The 21,324-nt window shown below is 50.0% G+C and overlaps 1 protein-coding gene across 2 annotated transcripts in view; it reads left to right on the forward strand.

The window, feature by feature from the left end:
- Window positions 1-21,324, forward strand: part of KAT6A (lysine acetyltransferase 6A) — a 1,535,407-nt gene that overhangs the window by 1,417,209 nt on the left and 96,874 nt on the right. For both annotated transcript variants that reach the window (XM_078666232.1, XM_078666233.1), the window contains one exon: window positions 6,576-6,858. In XM_078666232.1, the coding sequence (XP_078522358.1) occupies window positions 6,576-6,858 (283 nt within the window). The remainder of the gene's footprint in view (window positions 1-6,575; window positions 6,859-21,324) is intronic.

Here is a 21,324-nt window from a genome sequence, read left to right on the forward strand (position 1 = left end):
AGTTTTCTGGGTGTCTCTGAACAGCAACCTGTACTGCTCAGTGGTTAAGCCAAACCCATCAACCAGTGCATTTTTCAGGACCTGGTAATCATTAGCATCCTCCACTCTTGTAGTGAGGAGCTTGTCTCTACCTTTACCATCAAAGGAGAGCCACAGTATAGCTGCCCACTGACTCTGGGGAATGCACTGCACAGTGCAGGCCCTCTCCAGAGCAGCCATCCATTTCTGGATGTCATCCCCTTGCTTAAAGGGGGGCACTATCTTAGTCAGGTGTTTAGTGTCTAAACCCTTCTCTCTATCTCTTGGGAGATTGCTGCCACCAGTGGGAGCTAGCCCACTCATCTGCTGCTCTCTAGCAAAGGCAAGCTTCTCTTTGGCCAGGGCAAGTTCTTCCCTTTCAATCCTCAGTTTAGCTTGTCTCATCCTTGCTTCATGCTCTCTTCTCTGAGGGGAAGTCAATCTCCTCTGGGGAGAGTTCCTTCTCCCCTGAGAAGAGGCATTAGAGTGCAGAGATCTAATGGAGTCCCTAGAAGGAGATCTATTTCTCCTAACTCCAAGGTTAGGCCTAATTAGGGTCAGTACTGGGGGTCCCCCAGATCCTTCCCTAAGTAGGTCTAAGTTGGCCCTAGTAAGTCTGCTGACTAACTCAGACCTCTTGTCTGCCTCATCCCCAGAGAGTTCCTCAAGATCCTCCTCCTCAACTGCATTTACAGTGTTGTGGAGGTCTGGATCACCAAGGTGCCCCTCTAAGGCTGGCATATTCCCCTCTCCCTGAGATGCTTTACTAGCATCATAGGTCTCTAAGAGATCCAACAGGAAGGGAGTGGTGGGGTTAGCCCCCTGTTTCAATTTCCTGGAGGTACACAAGTGTCTCAACTCCTGGAAATTGAGAGCTGCATATCTTGAGCTGACCTGTGGAGGGTCAATCACCACAAGAGGGGTCCCTGAGGACTCTCCCTGGGTAGACATGCTTTTCTAGTGAGGTGTAAGTGGTGCACTTACCTACACTATATGTTTACCTACTGATCCCTTGCTAGAGTTGTAGTTTAGGGTGTGCTAGGCCCTAGGAGCTACAACAGCTGGTTCAGTAGAACTCAGAGTATTCTAAGCTAAGTTATATGTACCTTTAGTACTTATGTGATCTTTCACAAGATATTCTTAGGATATGTGTGGTAAAACAACAGCAAGCTCAAATCCCAACCGCTGCTCACCAATGTGAGAAGTTGGCCTGATGTGCAGTGCTCACTGTTCTAGTGATCACTATATATCAGTCCAAACAACCCTTATTGATGATTGGTTGTAAGTCAACCTTATAGACCAGCTATCCTAGTAGCATGGATACGAGCAGTCTAAGGCTAAGACTCTAGAGGGCGTGTTAAGCCAGCTGTTTTACCATCACATTACCCCTTGAACACCCAGTGAAAGGACACCACACAAGTTGTTATGAAAATAAACAGTGTATTTATTTATAACAAGACTACCCTGGCTCTTTATGAGACAGGGAGCTAAGCACACAACAAAACTCTTATAAAAATACTTAAGTTAGCACAGTATACACAAATGCCCGAGGGGCACGAAAAACCATATACTCTGAAAGTGGAATGCGAAATTACTAGCAGGTAAGTACAGTACTAATAGGCTTTGGAATCGCTAGGACTTGACTATAGAATCGTTAGATTACTTCTAGGAGGCCCAGGGGACTCGGGTGCAGAGTGTGCACTCTCACGCGGGATGCGGGACAAAGTCTATGATAGCTAGTAAAGTTAAAGTTAGTGTTCACGGGCGAACCCGACCTGGTAGGGAGAAAACGACAGTGGATCCTGACCCTTGGATAGTGAGGCTATGCTGGGGCACCGAAATGCCGAAGTTACCTAGCCCAGGGGCTGCAGCTGCATAGGTCTCAAAAGACGTTGGGAATCCTCGTAGACGAACCAGGAGCCTGGAAGAAAGATGCTGGCAGGCGACCAGTGAAGAGAGTTCGAGTTGATCCAAGCCTGGATCTTGAAGATGGATGACACCTGAAAGCAGAGGGGACCAAGTTCGTGACTACTAGCCAGTAGTCAGGTGGCACCAGGAGGGCACCGGATGGTAGTCACCTCGGCTAGGTGAGTGGGCGACGCTGTGCTCTGCAGATCTCACGGACCAGGAGGCGTTGTCGGCGACCAGGATGGAGGGGCGAGCTGTCCCACGATGGATGAAGCTGTCGGCGTCGAAGAACCCAGGATTGGGCAACAAAGCCTTGGCTAATTCAAGCCCACGCGGTGGACTCAAAATGGCGTCTTGAGTGGACCAGGAGGGTCCGGGGTGCTCCTCTTCTGGAAGGGAGCAAGAGCCAGTCTGGAGCAACCAGACCAGCAGCAGTGAAGTCGTCGGGCGTCGTTCAGAAGGCCACAAGCCAGCGGGCTAGTAGCCAAACAACGCGGTGAGCAGCAAAAAGCAGAAGGGCCCCACGCCGATCGTGGAGATGCTGGGGGGCTGCTCTTCGGTGCTGGAGCTGCTCAGGGTTGGGGCTTCTCGGACCCCAAAGCACTCGCCAGGAGATTACTCGGCGGGCTTGCTGTGAAGAAGTCGTGCAGTCTTGGCAATAGTCGGTCCCTTGAGGTCTCGTCGCACTCACGGTTCTCAGCTTGGCTGTAGAGGTGAGTAGAGGTCGGAGGTGCCAGGGAAGCCGGGTCTTGTCGAGCTGGGCAGTCGGATTCCGGAGGAAGGACTTGCAGCAGACCGCAGTGTTCTTAAGGTGGTGCCTGCGGATGCAGGGTGACTACTCCTTAGCCACAAGGGAGAATCTTGAAGAAGAAATCTTGATGTCCTTTCGTAGAAAGTCGTGTCTTGATTCCAAAGATGATCTAATTTTGGAAGGGGGCCAGTTCCTACCTTTATCTGGGAAAAGGGGGCTGGCACGCGACTAAGTCCTGCCCTATGGGTGGGACCAGGAGGGGGTGGTTACACCCCTCTCCTTTGGCGGGCTTTCCCCAGGCCAGGGGCTGGAGTGCCCCTGGAACTGGTTTCAGCCGGCCTATGCACAGTGAGCACCGGGGTGCCACTTGCAGTCACCTTCCTCTGTAGCCCTGCCTACCTGGAATACACAAAACCCTGTCTGGGACGGTGCTGGCACCGCCCCTGGCAGGAAACCCTTTGTCCTTGCCTCCTGCTCTGGGAGGACTCCCAGCAGCAGGAGGGCAGACTTGTGTCTCGGTGGCAGCATCCATCTTGTGGAGCTGAGGCTATGTCTGACTTTAACCGGGGTTACAGGTTACTTACATGTCGTGTCCCTCTAGAAGGGTGGAATGCTAACCCCGTCGCCAGAATTGGCGAGGGGTTAGTATTCCAATTCGTATGACACCTTACTCGACATGTTTTGATAAAGCGATACCAGAGTTGGCATATAACCGCGAGGATTATAATGCACTTAAGAGTATATGGTATGCGATATCATGGAAACGGCTAAGGGATGGATCCCGAAAGCCGCAGACAGGCCCAGCTCATGCCAGAGCACTATCTCACACGATTCCAAGCACTCTGCCTTCAGGATTGTTAAGGCCTGCCATAGGAGTGACTGATAGGAGATCTGTGTGTCCATTTTAGGGTTAGATATAGGTATACTATATCTAAAGCAAAGGGTGATTACACCACCTTGCCCCAGCTGTCGTGCAGCCAGTTGTGTCAGATTTGGATGGCCAGCCAGGGGTGGCATAATACATGCTGCAGCCCCTGGTAGGCCCTGGGTACACCTATGCCCTGGGTACCTAAGGTACACTGTACAGGGACTGATAGGGTGACTCAGTATCCAATTAGATATGTACCTAGGGTACATGGAATCCAGTTTACAGAGAGAGCAGTAGGCCTGGGGTCCTGAATAGCAGGGCCGCAGGTCAACTAAGTCAGAAAACCTGCAAAACACCAGGCAAAAAAGTTGGGGGCAACCATAGTCAGGGATCTACCTTCCTACATAAGGGTATTAAAAAGGCCCGAAAATTCAGAAGGAAATTTTATTAGTCTGATTCTCGGGTCCTGTAACTCTCGAATTAGTGCATCTATGGACTTGATTATGAGTGGAGGATGCACTGAGAGTTCAAGGATCATAAATAGTGGGGGGGAAAACATTTTAAAATAGATTTTTTTAAATAAAGGTCGACATGTTTCTGCCTCAGTTGCCTTGGTTAGGACTTATGGGCATTCATCAGGACCGTTAAGTGAATAACGTGAGGGAAGGGGTAAACAAATATAGTGTTTCTAAGAGGTGAAAAGAAATAGGAATTTTGACCTGTTTCTCTGTTATGAAGGTCTCAGTGTACCTGCGAAAATAAAACACAATAGTTTTGCAACACACAAGGGAAGGGGTACCCGGGGACACATACCAAGCAGAAATCTGCTTAATATATCTATCCATTGATAGAGTTTTAAACAACTGAAAAATGGCAATACTTCATTGACCGGTTGGCAATCATGGCAGCGTCAACTCTCTCTTCAACACTCCAAACCCATGCAAAGGACAATAGCATGCTTGCGGTTGGTAATGCATGCACATATTCAATAGTGTGGTCGGCGGTGCAAGGTGATTCTCAGCGTCATTCGATCTCACTAAATATACGTGATAGTGCAACTCGAATCACTTCGTTATATAAATTAATCTCAACATTAGCGGGAGCACCTTCTGTTCTTTAACAAATGGAAAAGTACTAATGTGAGCATATTCGAGAAGGGCGGGTCAGGTGTATCTTTACGTGAGTGATTTCATAAGTGTGACCCTGGTAGTTCGTAATCTATTGCTGAAAAAGTCAGCGCGAAATTGTTACCTAGCGCATCTGACTAATGCGCTCCCATCGGATGGTGGAGCTTCAGGGGGACTGGGGAAAGAGAACATCTCAATTAACATTGTTATTCGTAATATACTTGCGGTTAGTTGTGGAGCCCGTTCTCCTCCGTTTCTACCTATTGCGTCCGTGCCTGGCGTTTACTGTGTGCGCTGCTCGAGCCGATCCGGAAACAGTCGATTCTGTTTCCGGGTCGGCATTAAAGGCGGGCGTAATGTTGTACAATGATTCCATTGGACTGTGCTCATGTTGTCATGGTGACCTTTTGTATACCAGTATGTCTAAAATACCAATCGTAAAAGTATCAACCAATATCTTAAGGTGGCTGCGGTCACAATGTAGACGCTAGTCGATTCGCATAGTGTAATATTGATGATGTGAGCGTTGTCTTATGCCTGTGTTCTGTGGCTTATGCAACATCAACATAGACGAGTGGATATGTTGTCGTATGTTATTTGTTATCCTATGTAGTATGTTGATGTTGATCTGGGTAAAAAAGGAACAGTATTAGAGGCACAACATGCGTTAGAGTTATCAAATTCTTTTGAAATAATTTATGTGTTGGCATCAATTGCAATAATGAGGAATAACAAGTACAATATGTTGTTGGTTACTATCATAAGTAGTAATCATGATCCTCTCATATTAGAGTATCTTGAGAAGAATTTGCCTATCTCATGGGAATACACGATGGTTTTTAGTAAATCAGTCAATATTTAGAAAGACGGTCTCTGAAATATTCAGAACAAAGACAGAAACAAGTTGGTGCTGGTTCTCAGGCTTTATCTCTTCGCAAGGATGAGCCATGGTATGCTGTCATTCAGTCCCTCGCTATCAGTTCTAAGCCTGTGTACCCACCTTTGTTCTTTTTCGAAGAGGATTTTTTCTGCATTATGATCTTTGTTGGGTAAAGTCTCAAGAATGACCCAATGTAAATCTTGTACAGTATGGCCCTGTTCTAAATAATGTGTGGCCATTTTTGCGGTGCTCTTCTTGCATTTAACGTTACTGCGATGTTCACATAATCTTTGTTTGGCTTTTCTGCAAGTCATGCCGATGTATCTTTGGTTGCATGGGCAGGTAATCATGTAGACCACGTGAGTGGTATTGCAATTCGTATGGCTTTTCAAAGTCCATTTGAAGTTCGGTAGCAGCTGTAATTCTTTCGTTGGTTTTGTAAGACTACATACAGAGCATGAGCCACAAGGGTAGTGTCCTGTCACTTGTGGGTTGCCCCAGAAAATGCCCCAGAAATTGCATTTTACTATCAGCTCCCTGCACCACTGATTCATCTAAAGCACGGTTACAGTGCAATCTGTACAAAAACTGGTACAGAAATGCAGGAACTAGTATTGGAACTTTGAGAAGAACAGGAGACACCAAATAAGAGTCCTCGATTCTTTAAATCTCTCAGTTGCACAGATTGTTTTCTTATCCTTCTAGAGATGAGAATATGGGGCACCTTTTATAGGTTTCTGTGTCCTTGTCACACAATATGTACAGCATTGTAGTTGGTTTATAGAATTGCTTATCTGAGCACTAGAGTTGACAGAAGACATCAGCCAAGGCTCGTTGACGGTGATATCTACTTTGTAGCTTGTAGTAAGTAGGTAGAGTAGGTGTGATAGAAGGCATTGCATTCAACTGGATTTTCTAGAACACTCACAAAACTGAAGTTCCTTGTAACACTGTCGCAACTATGTTTCTTGACAGTTTTCCTGAGATTTCTCTTTTAACTCTCTCTGTTTGTGTTGTCTGCAGAAAACTATTGTTCACCGGAAACGGCGGGTCCGGAAAAGGAAGCATCACAACAGCAGTGTGGTGACAGAAACCATCTCAGAGACAACAGAGGTTCTAGAGGAGCCATTTGAAGATTCAGACTCAGAGAGGCCGATGCCACGCCTGGAGCCCACATATGAGTTTGAAGAGGATGATGGTGAGATCTTCACCAGAGGGTACTTTAGATGTGTACCAACGCAGAGCCAGCTACGGTGCCGGCCTCCCTCCAAGAGGAAGTCTAAGGACCTGGAGTCTGATGTAGATGGTATGTTCCAGTATAACCCACAATTTCAAATTGACTGCGTCTGATCACTCCCAGTCTACTTTTGATGACTTAGGCATAGCTTGTGATCTTCTTGTAATTAATTAGATTGTGTCAATGGACCAAGCAAAGATATCCACCACTTGTGACTTCCTGAATATAAACTGAGGTAGACATCTATGCACCCTCTGCTGCCCACAGGTCATGATGCCACCTAAAGAAGCCTATGCCAACAAAACTCTATCCATCCGTATACTACTACTACCACTACTACTACTACTACTACTACTACTACTGCTGTGTTTTCCGGCCACCCAAAATGGGCTGCAATAAAAAAGCTATGCCTTTCCGTTGAATTTGCTGCAAGTCTAGCCTCAGGCCATTTAGAAGGGCTATGCAAGACTGCAATCACAGCTGACTCAGACCTCCTTCCCCATTACCCATGCTGACAATTGTTAACCAGACTCTGCTTTGACGTTTGTACTGGAACTCCTTCCCTTAAATCATGAACATCCCTGTCAGCAACTGGTTTAATTAAGCTTGGTTAGATCTTCTGCCTTCAGTGTATCGGCCACATAGCAGGGATGGCACCAGGTTGTGGTTACCCCCTAGACGTCAAGCCATCTTATAGGGGTTGCACTAGATTGTCTCCTTTACAATACAGCGTTTTACATAATTTTTTTATAGCCATCTGATAAGAGCTGCATTGTTTTTAGACCTGCATTTTGCAGCATTAATAATCATAATTGACTTTGGTTTGTGACTTGGTACAGGTGATCAGATGCATGTTTTTAGATTTGACCGTCATACTCATGCAGCAGAGCTATGCAAAGACCAGCAGGCATGTGAAATCAGCCTTCAGCCTGTTTTCGGTTATGAAGATGATTTACTGAGACAGGAGGAGCAAAGTTCCTTTTAAAAACATTCCTCTGTTTCGTAGTTTGTGGATGCACCAACACACGGTTGTCAAATTCCGATATGGTCCCTATAAATGGTTAGTTATCACAAAACAATCATTTCTGGACAAGACCTGCAGATTCATTACTTCAGCATATTCCTTGGATGTCAGACTGGATCCGTAAAATCTTGAGCAGTACCTCTGTGCGCCAGTAGATGACTTTTTGTCGTTGCCAGATGTGACGTGCACCTTGTCTATGTAAGTGCCAACCCAGGGCACTGATGTCAGTTTTTTTCTTTCCATGCCGACAGTCGTGGATCCAGAGAGCTAAACTTGTCGTTTTTTGGCCAACTTTTTCTCAGCTTTTGTGGAGCCATTTTTTCAACTGATTTTTTCCAGTGTGCTAGCAATATGTGTTCTCCAAAACCTACAGGTTTTAAACCCTGTGGCAAATTTGACAGGCAGATGTCTGTGACTGATTCTCGCTTAGTTTGTCTTTGGTGCCTGGGGTACGCCAGAGCTCCAAACCCTGTCAGGAATGTCCTTCGATGTACCCAAAGGCAATTCAGGAGAGGTCACTAAAGATTCTTGTGGCATGACAACGCAAGCCTCTGCACAGGTTCCACTCTCAGGGATTGAGTCAGTCCTGCTGATCTTGTAATTATTCCTGCAACCGATTGTCTTCAAAGACTTAAGCCCAAGAAGAAGTTGAATCACTTCTCAAGTTCACTGCGCCCTTCCAAGTCTCAGGAAGGCGTGCAAGGCTGCCACCACCCATCTAGGCCCCACTGCAGTACTCTAACTGTGGAGCCAGCACAGACACCTTCTCTACGCCTCCCTGGGTAGCCAGAGCTTCGGGAGTTTTATGCAGCCATGGCTCTCATCTTTGGCCAGTAACTCCATCTGGTGTGTATTCTGGCCCTACTGAGCTGATGGGTGTTCCATGTAGGTTACCGGTGGCAACCCCTTCACCGATGCCAGTTGAGCACTCTGGATCAGCACCCAAATCCGGACCGACTCCATTCCCAAACCCCAAGCCCGGCTCCTAGAGAGTGACACAGTTGGACCCGGCACAACCCTTTGAGGTAGATTTACTGCCCTGTATCCTATTCGTGGAGGATCCCGACTATGGGGGCCTCTTACCCTTCTCAAATGTCTTAATGGATGTTCTACAACCGGGGCCCTCCAATACAGATCCCTTACTTCTTTTCAATGAAGCCCTTACGAACCACCTCCTGGGTACTTGGGCGCAAAGCCATGTTCAGGGTCCCTGTTAATCGTCGGATTGCTCGCCACCATCGTCCTGCCCCTGGGGACCCACATTCCTTATGTAACACCCTAGCTTCGAAAGCCTAGTGGTTCAGGCCTCAACAGCAAAAGTAAATCCAAGCGCCTTCCCTTCTACCACTTCAGATAGGGAATCCAAACAGCTTGAAATGTTTGGCAAGAATATTTTTTTCCTCCAAGTTTGACATTGCACTCCATAAACACAGCTTACCTGTTAAGCCACTACTGTCATGTTCTGTGGGAATCAGTTACACAAGTGCTGCCAATGGTTCTAAAGGAAGCTAGGGCATCCCTCACGAAAGTCATGCTGGATGTCCGGGATGCCACAAAGCTTACTATCTGGTGTAGTTTAGGTACCTCAGACTCCATCTGTAGAGGGATAGGCTCCACAATTGTGCTAAGGCACGACCCTTGGCTACGATTAACAAGCATTTCAGAGGGATGCCTTATGGACATGCCCTTCGATAGCTCTCACTAATTCGGCTGGAGCACTCTAAAGACGGCAGGGTCAAAATTCACTCCCTGGGATTATCTGGTGATCCTCATCAACTGCATTCCTTTTGCCCCGTCCTTGGCTATGGAAAAGGATGTCATAGCCGCCATTACAATCACTACCCACAGGGCCAGCCAGCTTCCCAGGCTTTTTGTGGCCACAGCAGAGGTTCACACAGACCTCGCGGTCAGCAAGGAAACCGTGCAACCCCATCCCACGACTACCTGTGCTGCAGCCTCATACTTCCCTCATTAATGATGATTCTTAATAAGTCACTAGAGTTCGGCCTGGTCCCACAACCTTGGAAACATGCCGTATTCAGACCAATTCTGAAAAAAACCATCTGGATCCTGACATACTTGGCAATCTGCCACCTATCTCACTACATCCTCTCCTCGGTAAACTCCTAGAGAAACATGTCAATCGTAAACTAGTCAATTACCTGGAGGAGAACAATGTACTCCATCCTACGCAAATGGGATTCCAGGCCCAACACAACACTGAAGCAGCTCTCCTGGCAGTTACTGAAGAACTCAAAGCCCTACTAGATAATGGGGGGGTCTACCGCCATTATTTCGCTCGATCTCAGTGTGGCTTTTGATACAGTTAATCACGCCATACTAAAAGACAGATTAAGGAAAATAGGTATCCTGGACAAAACGATGGGCTAGCTTATTTCTTGGAAAAGGACTGTTTCTCTGACCACCGCTCAATTAAATACGGAGTTCCACTGGACTTTCCCTCAGCCCCACGCTATTTAATATATACATAAGACAGCTTGCCGCTATCATGCAGGGGTTTGGCATTTTGGGTGTATCATATGCTGACGACACCCAGTTGATTGTCTCTCTGTCTAATGGCCCCAACCAGGGGAACCAACATCTGGTACCCTGCCTGAACAAATTGTCTCACTGGATGTCGAACTGTTGCCTAAAACTGAACGGAGAGAAGACAAAAATAATAATGTTAGGTAACATGGCCATACCAAGGCCACTGAATAATTGGCCATCCTGCATGGGAAACCCACCTGATCCTAAACTTGTTATACAACATTTAAGTATTTGGTTGGATAGCACCCTTGCAATGAATCAATAGGCAAACAAGCTGTCTAGTATCTGCTTCGGGCTCCTAAGAATGCTCAGGAAGATACTGGAGCTTATCCCAGAGCAGCTAAGGAAAACCATCCTTATGGTCTCACGCCTGGACTAGGGTAACTCTCTTTACCTAGGCTCACTAAAGTATGTGATAAAGAGACTTCAGACTGTGCAGAACGCGGCGGCAAGGCTTCTGCTCAAACTCCTTAGTCATGTATTGGTAAGAGAATCCCTTAAACAGCTCCATTGGCAGCCAATTGAAGCGAGAGTCCAGTTCAAATCCCTATGCGTTGCTCACAGGGCAGTAAATAACAAAGGCCCGGAAAAACTCAGAAATTTGATATCTGCTCACGCCCCCACCAGACTACTAAGGCCCTCCCATCTACACCTCCTCTGCACTACCAGAATCAAAAGATCAAGATGGGGAGGAAGATCCTTTGCACACTTGATTCCTAAACTGTAAACAAGCTCCCTCATGACCTAAGAGTGTTGCCAAATGAACTGGCTCTCAGGAAAAAACATAAGACCTGGCTGTTTCCCCAAAACAACTAAGGGGCTCCGTTCCTACCACAGCACTCATCATCAGTGCTGGGAAGCCCTAGGGGAGCCATGCTCTATACAAATCTCGACATCAAGCCACCAAAACCTCTTTATTGCACTCTCTCCATTGCACCAACACCTAGTAGGGGGTAAGATTATCGACTTTTAACAAGAATGGCAGAAAGTTACCTCAGATGCTTGGGTGTTGCAAATTGTCAGGTGGGGTTACACCCTTCTGTTCCTCAAGACCTCACCGCCGATGTCACCTTAAGGACTATCTGTCATTGTACTTCAGAAAGGGCATGCCCTTTTAGCCAGAGTGCCCTTTGAGAGTGTGCCAGCACCGGACGTGGGACATGGTTGCTACTTCCGGTTAAAGAGGACATAGGCCTCCTCCCTAACCAAGTTCTTAGCCCTCTCAATGTCTTCCTGATGAAAGACAGGTTCAAACTGCTCACTCTTGCCCAGGTCCTTTCTGCCCCGGAGACTGGATGGATAGTACTGTAGCTGCAAGAAGATTATTTTTACATTCCCATCTTACAGGCTCACAGGTGGTACCCGCGATTCAATGTGGGCTCATAGCATTTCCAATTTGCCTTGCTCCCTTTCGGGCTCACCAGCGCACCATGTTTGTTCACAAAAGTGATGTTGGTGGTTGGTGCACGTCTGCAGTGGTCAGGGGTCCCAATCTTCCTCTACCTCAATGACTGGCTGCTGAAGATGGGCTCACCCCAGGTAGTCGTCACGCACCTCCAGACTTCCCTTTCATTGGAGCTATTCTGGACATGGTGATATTTTGGGCCTCTCCACTGATGCAGAGACTCCAGGGCATTCATGCTATGATCCTGATGTTTCAGCCTCGATCCTGAATTCCATTGAGACAGATTCTGAGGCTGCTGGGTGTGATGGCGTCCTGCATCCTGCTTGTGTAGAACCCCAGATGGCACATGTGGGCTCTGCATTGGGATCTGAAGTCCCAGTGGGTACAGCACATGGGGAAATTCTCTCACTGTGTCCAGATTTCGATGTGGACTGCAAAAGATCAGCAGTGGTAGTTACTGATGCAGACCCTTCTCATGTCCTCTCCCGGTGCTGACCGTGGTGACCAATGCCTCCCTCCTGCGATTGGTTGACCTCCTGGGAGAGATGGAGATCAGAAGACTCTGGTCTCCGGTGTAGACCCAGCTCCACATCATCATGTTGGAGTTGAGGGCCATCCTTTTGGCCTCGAAAGCCTTCCTGCCATCTATCAAAGGATGGCAGGTGTTCACAGACAACAACACCTACATGTGCTACTGCAGGAATCAGGGCAGGGTGGGGTCATGGGCCTCTGTGCCAAGAGGGGCCCCTGGACATAGCTGGATCATCAGGACATCTTCCTGGTCGTGCAACACCTGGTGGGATCTTTGAAAATTGGGGCAGACAAACTCAGCCATCAACGCTTTGTGGACCACGAATGGCATCTACACCTGAAGGTGGTGCAAGGTCTTTTCCGTGCATGTAATAACCTTGGCTCAATCTATTCACCACTGCTGAGAAAGTGCAATGTCAGCACATTAGCTCGTTGAAATGCCCAAAGCGACTCTCGCTCGGAGACAAGTTCCGCTTGGAGTGGAATTCAGGACTCCTATATGCCTTTCTCCAATACTACTGCTGACCCAAGACCTCAAAAAATGCCAACTGGGCCAAGTCGTCCTAAGTGGCTTTGTATTGGGCATGGAGAATTTGGTATCCAGACTCCTGGGTATGAGCATCTCTCCTCTGATCTGACTGCCCCTTTCCGAGGATCTTCTGTCACAGCAGCAGGGCTGGTTACTACATCACAAACTACGGACGCTCCATCTACATACACGGAGATGGAGTAGCGACAGGTGACGTTTTCGATCTTCCTCCTGAGGTGGTTGATGTTATTCTGATGGTCAGGGCCATTGGGATGGGCATTTCACCCACCCGGTCCTCCAGGACTTTCTGGTTTAGGTCAGTTTGCAGCCCATCCTTCGAGAAGGCTATTGCTGTGGTATCTATACTAAGGTTAAGACTCTGTAGTTAGAAGTCTCTTATAGAGGAACGAGTTACTTACCATTGGCAAAGCCTTTTCTTGTAGAGACTCCATATAAACGCTGATTCCTTACCAACCCACCCGCCTCCCCGCTCTGCAAACTATACCCCTTCCTTTAGAAGGTCTTACTTAGCTTTAGCACATTGGTCACAACTGTTTTGATGTGACTCTGCATCTCTGGGCGCAGAATGTGTCATGGACGAAACTTGCGCCAGCGCATTGGGTGGCTCCCATATAAACACCATCCCTGTTACATTCTGCATCAACGCAGAGCCGTCATCACCACCTATTGGTGCGAAGAGGTACAGCTCGAGATTTTTCAGATCCAGTCAGTTGCTTGAGGAGTATTCTAAGGTAAGGAATCTGCGTTTAGCTAGTATCTACCAGAAAAGGCGTTACCAAAGGCAAGTAACATGCTCATCTGTTCTGAAAGTGAGCCCCATCCCCTCCTCTGCTTCCCAAATTTAGTTCTTTATTTTCACTTAAACCGTGAGGACTAGAACATAATATTCGTAGCATGTGTTGGTTGCAGACACTCATGCTATGTATACTCCTGCCATCTAGTGTTGGGCCTGGACTCAGCAAGTTGTTTTTCCTCAAGGAAGTTTTATGATTAGTGTCATTTCTCCTCACCCGCGAGCTATTGCACATGTTCAACGGCTCCTTTGTTTAAAGTTTTTTTTCCGCCATCGGGCTCGGACAGACTGCGTCAGAGCTGTGCAGCATTCGACGTCCATGTGACCTACAGTCAAGAAAAGATGCGACCCAAGAACAGTAGACAAAACCAACAGATCAAAGAAGCTGGGGACTGATATACATGCCCACCGAGATTGACCTTCTCCCGGTGATGGAGACAAATAAGGACCTCTTTAGACAGTGCCCTCAGTGCGGGGCCAAATACACACATGAAGTGAATTATTTGTGCTTATCTCCAGAGCACAAATAGGATCTGAAAGAAACAGGTTAGTATTAGATTCCTTACCTTAGAATATCCCCAGGCGTCAGACTGGATCCGGAAACTTTTGCGTAGCAGTACCCTTGCGCGTCGGTAGGCGTTGTCTGCGGCTCCGCGTCCGTCATTGGCACCGGGATGATGTCGCCGGAGTACTTAGACGCCGCCCTCGCGCGCTGACGTCAGTTCTTTTTTTTTTCGCGCCGGCAAGCGCCGATCCGGAAAAAGTTGTACCCTAGTCAATTTTTGACCAACTTTTTCGATCCTTTTTGATCATCTTTTCGAAGTCTCTCCACTCCGACGGTGCTGGTAGGGATGCCCGGGTTCAAACCCTGCGTCGATTGCAACCGACTGATATCGGTTACCGACCCCCATCGCTGGTGTCTTCACTGTCTGGGCCCAGACCACGACGACAAGTCCTGCTCCGACTGCCGGGCCCTGACGTCCAAAGCTAGACGGAAGCGGTCCCGCAAGAGACTCGAGCTCAGGCAGTCAGGCCCGTGCCACTCGAGGTCCCGGTCCGGAAGGAGGTCGAGGGACCGGTCGCGGGGCCGGAGTCACCACAGTTCCGGGAGTCGTCCTCCGGTAAGAGGCACAAGAAGTCGAAGAGGCGACATCGCTCTTCTGACTCCCCCCGACGCTCGCGCGACGCGGCCGGGTTTCGGGCGACACCGCCCCCGCGGCTCCGCCGGAGCCGCAGGCGTCGCAGCCTGCTCCATACCCGCCGATCGCTGGGCAGCTCGCGATGCCGGAGGAGATCGAGGCCTTCCTCATGGCCATGAGGTTGCTTGCTCCTCCTTCGGGTTCCGCGGCGCCTTCGGGCCACGCGGCCCCGACTGGGTCCCCCAGCGGGCCAGGTGCTTCGGCCCAGGCGCCGTCGGGTGTTTCGGCCCGACGCCGTCGGCGACTTCGGTCCTGATGCCGCAGGGCCCTGCCGGATCCGCGTCGCCGCCGGTTGACCTCACGACCTCGCCGGCGCCGGCCCCCAGGGTGTCGCCCCCGGCGCCGTCCCCCGTCCTATCCTCGATTCGGGTCCGGCGCCGCTCTCAACGCCGATGGGAGAATTTTACTTCTACGACCCGGCCCCGTCCATTGAGCCTGAGTACCAGGCGATGGGTGACGAGGGGGATTGGGAGGGGTCCGAGGACCCTCTGACATGTGTGTCAGTCTTTTCAGGACTGGACAGGTGAGCTTGGAGAGGCCAGTGGTCTGGACACTTCGCCCGACACTGGTTTTGTCTCCCCTCCTACAGTGGCTACGGAGAAGGGGGGTGCCCATAGTGTGGTGCTGACGCGGGCTGCCAAAGGCTTGGGCATTGAGCTCCCCGTCGCGGCCGTGAGGACTAACCTCCTCACCGAGGTCCTTAAACCGTAGACTAGCTCGGCCGAGCCTCTTCTGCCTTTTAATGAGGCCTTGTCAGACATTCTTCTGTGCACTTGGTCCAAGCCCGCTACAGGTCTGCCTGTAGATAGGAATGTGGCCAGGCGCGACTGCCCGGCTCCGGGCGACCCTTGCTTCCTCTCCACCCCGAGAGCCTGGTCATCCAGGCCTCTAACTCCCAGACCGCATTCCCGTCGACTCCCCCCGATCGGGAATCCAAGAGGTATGAGCAATACGGGAAGAAGGTATTCTCCTCCCTGAGTTTGGGATTGCGGTCAATCAACACCGCATGCCTCTTGGGCCGTTACACCCACTCTCTGTGGGACACGGTCGCGGACGTGCTGCCACAATGTCCGGAGGAGGCCCGGACTAAACTCGCCCAAGCCCTTGCGGAGGGTCGAAATGCAGCACGGTATTCCATCCGGTGTGGGCTGGATACCAAGGTCTCACTGGGCAGAGCGATGGCTGATGTCCAAAACAGCCTTATGGACATGCCGTTTGATGGCCGTCGCCTCTTTGGCGACAAGGCAGACCATGCGCTTGAGCGCTTTAAGGACTCCAGGGCTACGGCAGAGTCCTGAGGCCTCCCGGCCCCGCACCAGCAAACGGCTGCCTTTCGCCCCTTTCGTGGCCAAGGAAGGGGCGCCCCCACACGTCCTGCCAGCCACTTGCCACAGACTACCATCCAGAGCGGTGGCGGAACTGGAATCCGCCGTGGCGGCGGTCGGGGACAACGGCGAGGCCAGTCCACACCTGCCCCTGCAGCATCCGCCTCAAAACCCTCCGAGTCCGTGCTTTCAGGCCCATGTGACGCCAGTGGGGGGCAGGGTCCACCATCACCACCGCCACTGGCGCACTGTCACATCGGACAGGTGGGTGCTGCAAATTGTTCGAAGGGGCTACTCCCTCCCCTTTGAGGCGTCCCCTCCAGCCATGCCACCACAGTACCACCGCATGTCGGGGGATCACTTGAAACTTCTACAAGAGGAAGTTACGGCCTTCTTGGCCAAGGGGGCCATCGCTCGGGTTCCTGAGCCAGAAGTAGGGTGTGGTTGTTACTCCCACTACTTTCTGGTACCCACGAAGGGCAAAGGGGGCCTACGCCCTATCTTGGACCTACAGAACGTCAACGGCTTCCTCCAGAAGGAGAAGTTCAAGATGCTGACACTGGCTCAGGTCTTAGCTGCCCTGGACCCTGGAGACTGGATGGTACGTTGGACTTGCAGGACGCTTATTTTCACATCCCCGTCCTGCCGGCCCACCGGCGTTACCTGCGGTTCACGGTAGGCCACGAGCACTTTCAGTTTACCGTGCTCCCCTTCGGCCTTACCAGCGCCCCACGGGTGTTCACGAAAGTGATGGCGGTGGTCGCAGCTCATCTGCGTAGGTTAGGGGTTTCAGTCTTCCCCCTACCTCGACGACTGGTTGTTGAAGGCGGGCTCGCCCCAGACAGTCGTCGGCCACCTCCAGACTACTGCCGACCTCCTGAACCTGCTGCGGTTCTCCATCAATGTGCCGAAGTCACAGCTCTGTCCCTCTCAGAAGATCCTCTTCATCGGAGCGGAGCCTCTGGTCTCCGGCGGAGTCCCGGCTCCACATCAACCTTCTGGAGCTGCGGGCGATCCGGCTTGCACTGTATTTGTATTTGTATTTATTTTACTTGTAAAGCGCTAACATTCATCCTGAAAGGACATCACGGCGCTGAGAAAGAATTGCAAGTGACTTGATGACAGCAGTAATTGGAAATTATTGATCTGGCCTGGGAAAAAGGAATGTTTTTAATTGTTTCCTAAATGAAAGGAAGCAGTCAGTAGTTCTGAGTTTAGGAGGTAACTCGTTCCACTTTGTTGCGGCAATGTGAGAGAAGGCCCTCTCTCCCATCCTGACAGTCCGAGCTCGGGTGATAGATGCTCTTCCTGAGGTCATAGATCGTAGGTTTCTAGAGGGTTTGTGGAATCTAATCCTGTCATGTAGGATGATGGGGCCTGTATCGTGAAGGACTTTGTGAGAAATACACAACAGTTTAAAAGTGGCTCGCTGTCTCATTGGGAGCCAGTGGAGCTCACGCATGCATTTTTTTGCTGAGTCGTATTTCCTTTTATTACAGATGGCTTTGGCAGCGGCATTCTGAACCAACTGCAATTTGGAAAATAGGTAGTCTGCCATTCCCACAAACAGTGAATTACCGTAGTCCAACCTGCTCATCAGTAGAGCTTGGACTAATGTTTTCCTGCAATCTGTCGGAACCCAAGGAAATAGTCGTCTAAGCATCTTCAAGAGGCCGAAACCTCTGCCGCAAACTATGGAAACATGAGATTTCATGGATAAATCTTTATCCAGTGTTATTCCTAAATTTTTAGCTTTTATAGTTGGGTTAGGAGGCAAGCCCAAATCACTAGGCCACCAACTGTTGTCCCAGACATGTGTGCTTCTGCCGAACAGTAGAATTTCAGATTTGTCAGCATTAAGTCTAAGACAATGGTCCTGCATCCAAGTTGCCAGTTCAGTTAGGCAGTTCGTCAATCTAGTTTTGGAGTCATCATTTTCATCAATGGTAACCATCAACTGGGTGTCATCCGCATAGGAGCACATTTCGACACCCCACTTTTTGCCGATGGTTGCCAACGAGGAGACGAACACGTTGAACAAAGTTGGGCTCAACGATGCCCCCTGAGGAACTCCGTATTTTATAGGTCGTGGGGGGGATGTATAATCACCCAGGCGAACTGATTGGGTGCGATCCGCTAGGAACGATTGTAGCCATCCAAGTGCTTTATCTTGAATTCCTTTCTCTGCCAAAGTATTCAATAGTTGATGGTGGGGTACGGTATCGAAAGCCGCTGATAAATCAAGGAGTATCAGAACGACTGTACTACCTTGATCTACCTTGGTTCTAATACTGTCTGTCACCGCCAAGAGAGTGGTTTCGGTGCTGTTATTTGTCCGAAACCCTGTCTGTGATGCGTCCAGCAGACCATTAACTTCCAGAAATGTGGAGAGTCGTCTGTTGACCAATTTTTCCAGGACCTTTGATAAGTAAGGTAACTGGGATATTGGTCTGTAATTGGCCGGATTGTTCACATCTGCCCCGGCCTTCTTTACTAAAGGGGTGACTAGGGCCTGTTTCCATGATGTTGGGAATTCGGCAGAACTGAGGGAGAGATTAAATACTCTGGTAACTACTGGACATATTACAGGGGTAAGCTGGGAGAAAATGTGATGTGGACATGGGTCAAGTGAAGAACCAGACTTGACCTCTAGCATGCACTGAAGGCATTCCTCCCCTCTGTCCGGGGGAGTGTAGTGCAGGTGTTCACGGACAACACCACCGCCATGTGGTACTGCAACAAACAGGGCGGGGTGGGGTCGTGGACCCCATGCCAGGAGGCTCTGCGCCTCTGGCAGTGGCTGGAACATCAGGGTGTGACCCTGGTGGTTCAACACCTGGCAGGTTCCCTGAACGCCAGGGCGGACAAACTCAGCCGTCGGTGCATGATGGATCACGAATGGCATCTGAACTCGGACGTGGCGCAAGGTCTCTTTCAGCAGTGGGGAGAGCCTTGGTTACATCTATTCGCCACAGAAGAGAACGCGCAATGTCATCAGTTCTACGCGTTGGAATTTCCGAGGCGGCACTCGCTCGGAGACGCTTTTCGTCGCGAGTGGAGTTGCGGTCTATTGTACGCCTTTCCGCCTATATCACTTCTGCCCAGAGTGCTGAAGAAGATCAGGCGCGACAGGGCCCAGGTTATCCGTGTGGCTCCGGACTGGGCACGAAGATATTGGTATCCAGAGCTACTCAGCATGTCTGTCGATCCCCCGATTCGTCTGCCTCTTCGGGAGGACCTTCTGTCGCAGCAGCAGGGGACGGTCCTCCACCCGAACCTGTCCAGTCTCCACCTACAAGCTTGGAGATTGAGCGGCGACAGTTGGGGCCATTTGACTTGCCTCCTGAAGTCTGTGATGTCATTCTGGCAGCCAGGCGTCCCTCCACAAAGTCGGTATACGCCTGCAGGTGGAACAGATTTGTGGCATGGTGCACAGCAAAGGCTGTGGATCCACTCTCTGCCCCCCTTTCGGAGGTTCTCCTCTTCCTTCTTTCTCTTGCCCAGCAGGGCTCTGCTCTGGGCACTATCAAGGGCTACATTCCTGCCCTTTTGGCCTTCTTGAGGCTACCTGATCAGCCTTCTTTGTTCAAGTCCCCGATTGTTAACAGATTCTTGAAGGGCATCACTCATATGTTCCCCCCTGTTCCTTTCGTGATGCCCCAGTGGGACATGAACCTGGTTCTGACTTAACCTGATGTGCGCTCCTTTTGAGCCGCTTCATTACTGTCCTCTCCGTCTTCTTACGCTTAAGACTGCTTTCCTGGTTGCCATCACCTCTTCCAGGAGAGTGAGTGAGCTCCAGGCTCGTTCCTCTAAGCCACCTTTCCTTTCTGTCCATCCGGACAAGGTTGTGTTGCGGACAAGACTCTCTTTCCTGCCCAAGGTAGTCACAGCCTTCCACATCGGGCAGTCTATTACCTTGCCCACCTTCTTTCCGCCTCCGCATCCCTCTAAAGAGGAAGAGCGGCTCCACCGTCTGGACCCAAAACGTGCGCTGTCATACTATCTGGATCGCACACGCCAGTTCCAGGTGGATGACCAACTCTTTGTTGGTTACGTGGGCGCTAAGATGGGGCGGGCGGTGCACAAACGGACCATCTCTCGGTGGGTCGTGTTCTGCATCAAGGCATGCTACTCTTTGGCTAAGAAGGAACCTCCTGTTGGGCTGAGGGCCCATTCCACTCGGGCTACTACTGCCCTGGGTCAGGGAGTCCCTTTGCAGGACATCTGTCAGGCAGCTACGTGGGCCTCGCTGCACACGTTCGCAAGACACTACTGCCTGGACAGCCAAGTCCGGAGGGATGGCTTCTTTGGCCGTTCCGTCCTCCAGGACTTTCTGGTGTGATCATTGGTTTGCAGATCCACCACCGGGGTTGGTATTGCTGGGGTATCTATTCTAAGGTAAAGAATCTAATACTAACCTGTTTCTTTCAGATGCACAAGTTACTTACCTTCGGTAACGATATATCTATAAGAAACAGTAGTTCGTATTAGATTCCTTACCGCCCCACCCATCCTCCCCGTTCTGCGAACTGAAATCTAGGGTTAAGGTCATCCCCTTTCAGGGCCCTAGATTTTATGGCACCAATGTTGGTTTTTATCATGGCTCTGCCTTTCTGGCGCGGAAATGCGGAGTATAAGAACTGACGTCAGTGCGCGAGGGCGGCGTCTAAGTACTCCGGCGGCGTCATCCCAGCGCCAACGACGACGGACGCGGAGACGCAGACGACCCCTACCGACGCGCAAGGGTACTGCTACGCAAAAGTTTCCGGATCCAGTCCGACGCCTGGGAATATTCTAAGGTAAGGAATCTAATACTAACTACTGTTTCTTACAGGTATATCGTTACCGAAGGTAAGTAACTTGTGCATTAGTGTGCAACTTGCGAATTGTTCAAAAACAAAGACACTTTGGACCGATATGGATTCACACCTTGTACACACACCATGGAACAGGCGGCCGAAGTGGAGTTCTCGCACAACAGTGAAGTAGAACGCAAAACAGGTGCTCCGGTAGGAGGTGGGATGGTCATCACCAGCCCGCAATATGTCACTTTCGATTAAATCCTCTGGGGAAGAACACTCTCCGGTGCATGAAAAGGGGCCTATATCGCTGAGGCTGATCACTGTAACTGGGCAGAGGACCAAGACATCACCAC

The sequence above is a fragment of the Lissotriton helveticus genome, chromosome 11 (genome assembly GCF_964261635.1).
Source record: "Lissotriton helveticus chromosome 11, aLisHel1.1, whole genome shotgun sequence".
Lineage (NCBI taxonomy): Eukaryota > Metazoa > Chordata > Amphibia > Caudata > Salamandridae > Lissotriton > Lissotriton helveticus.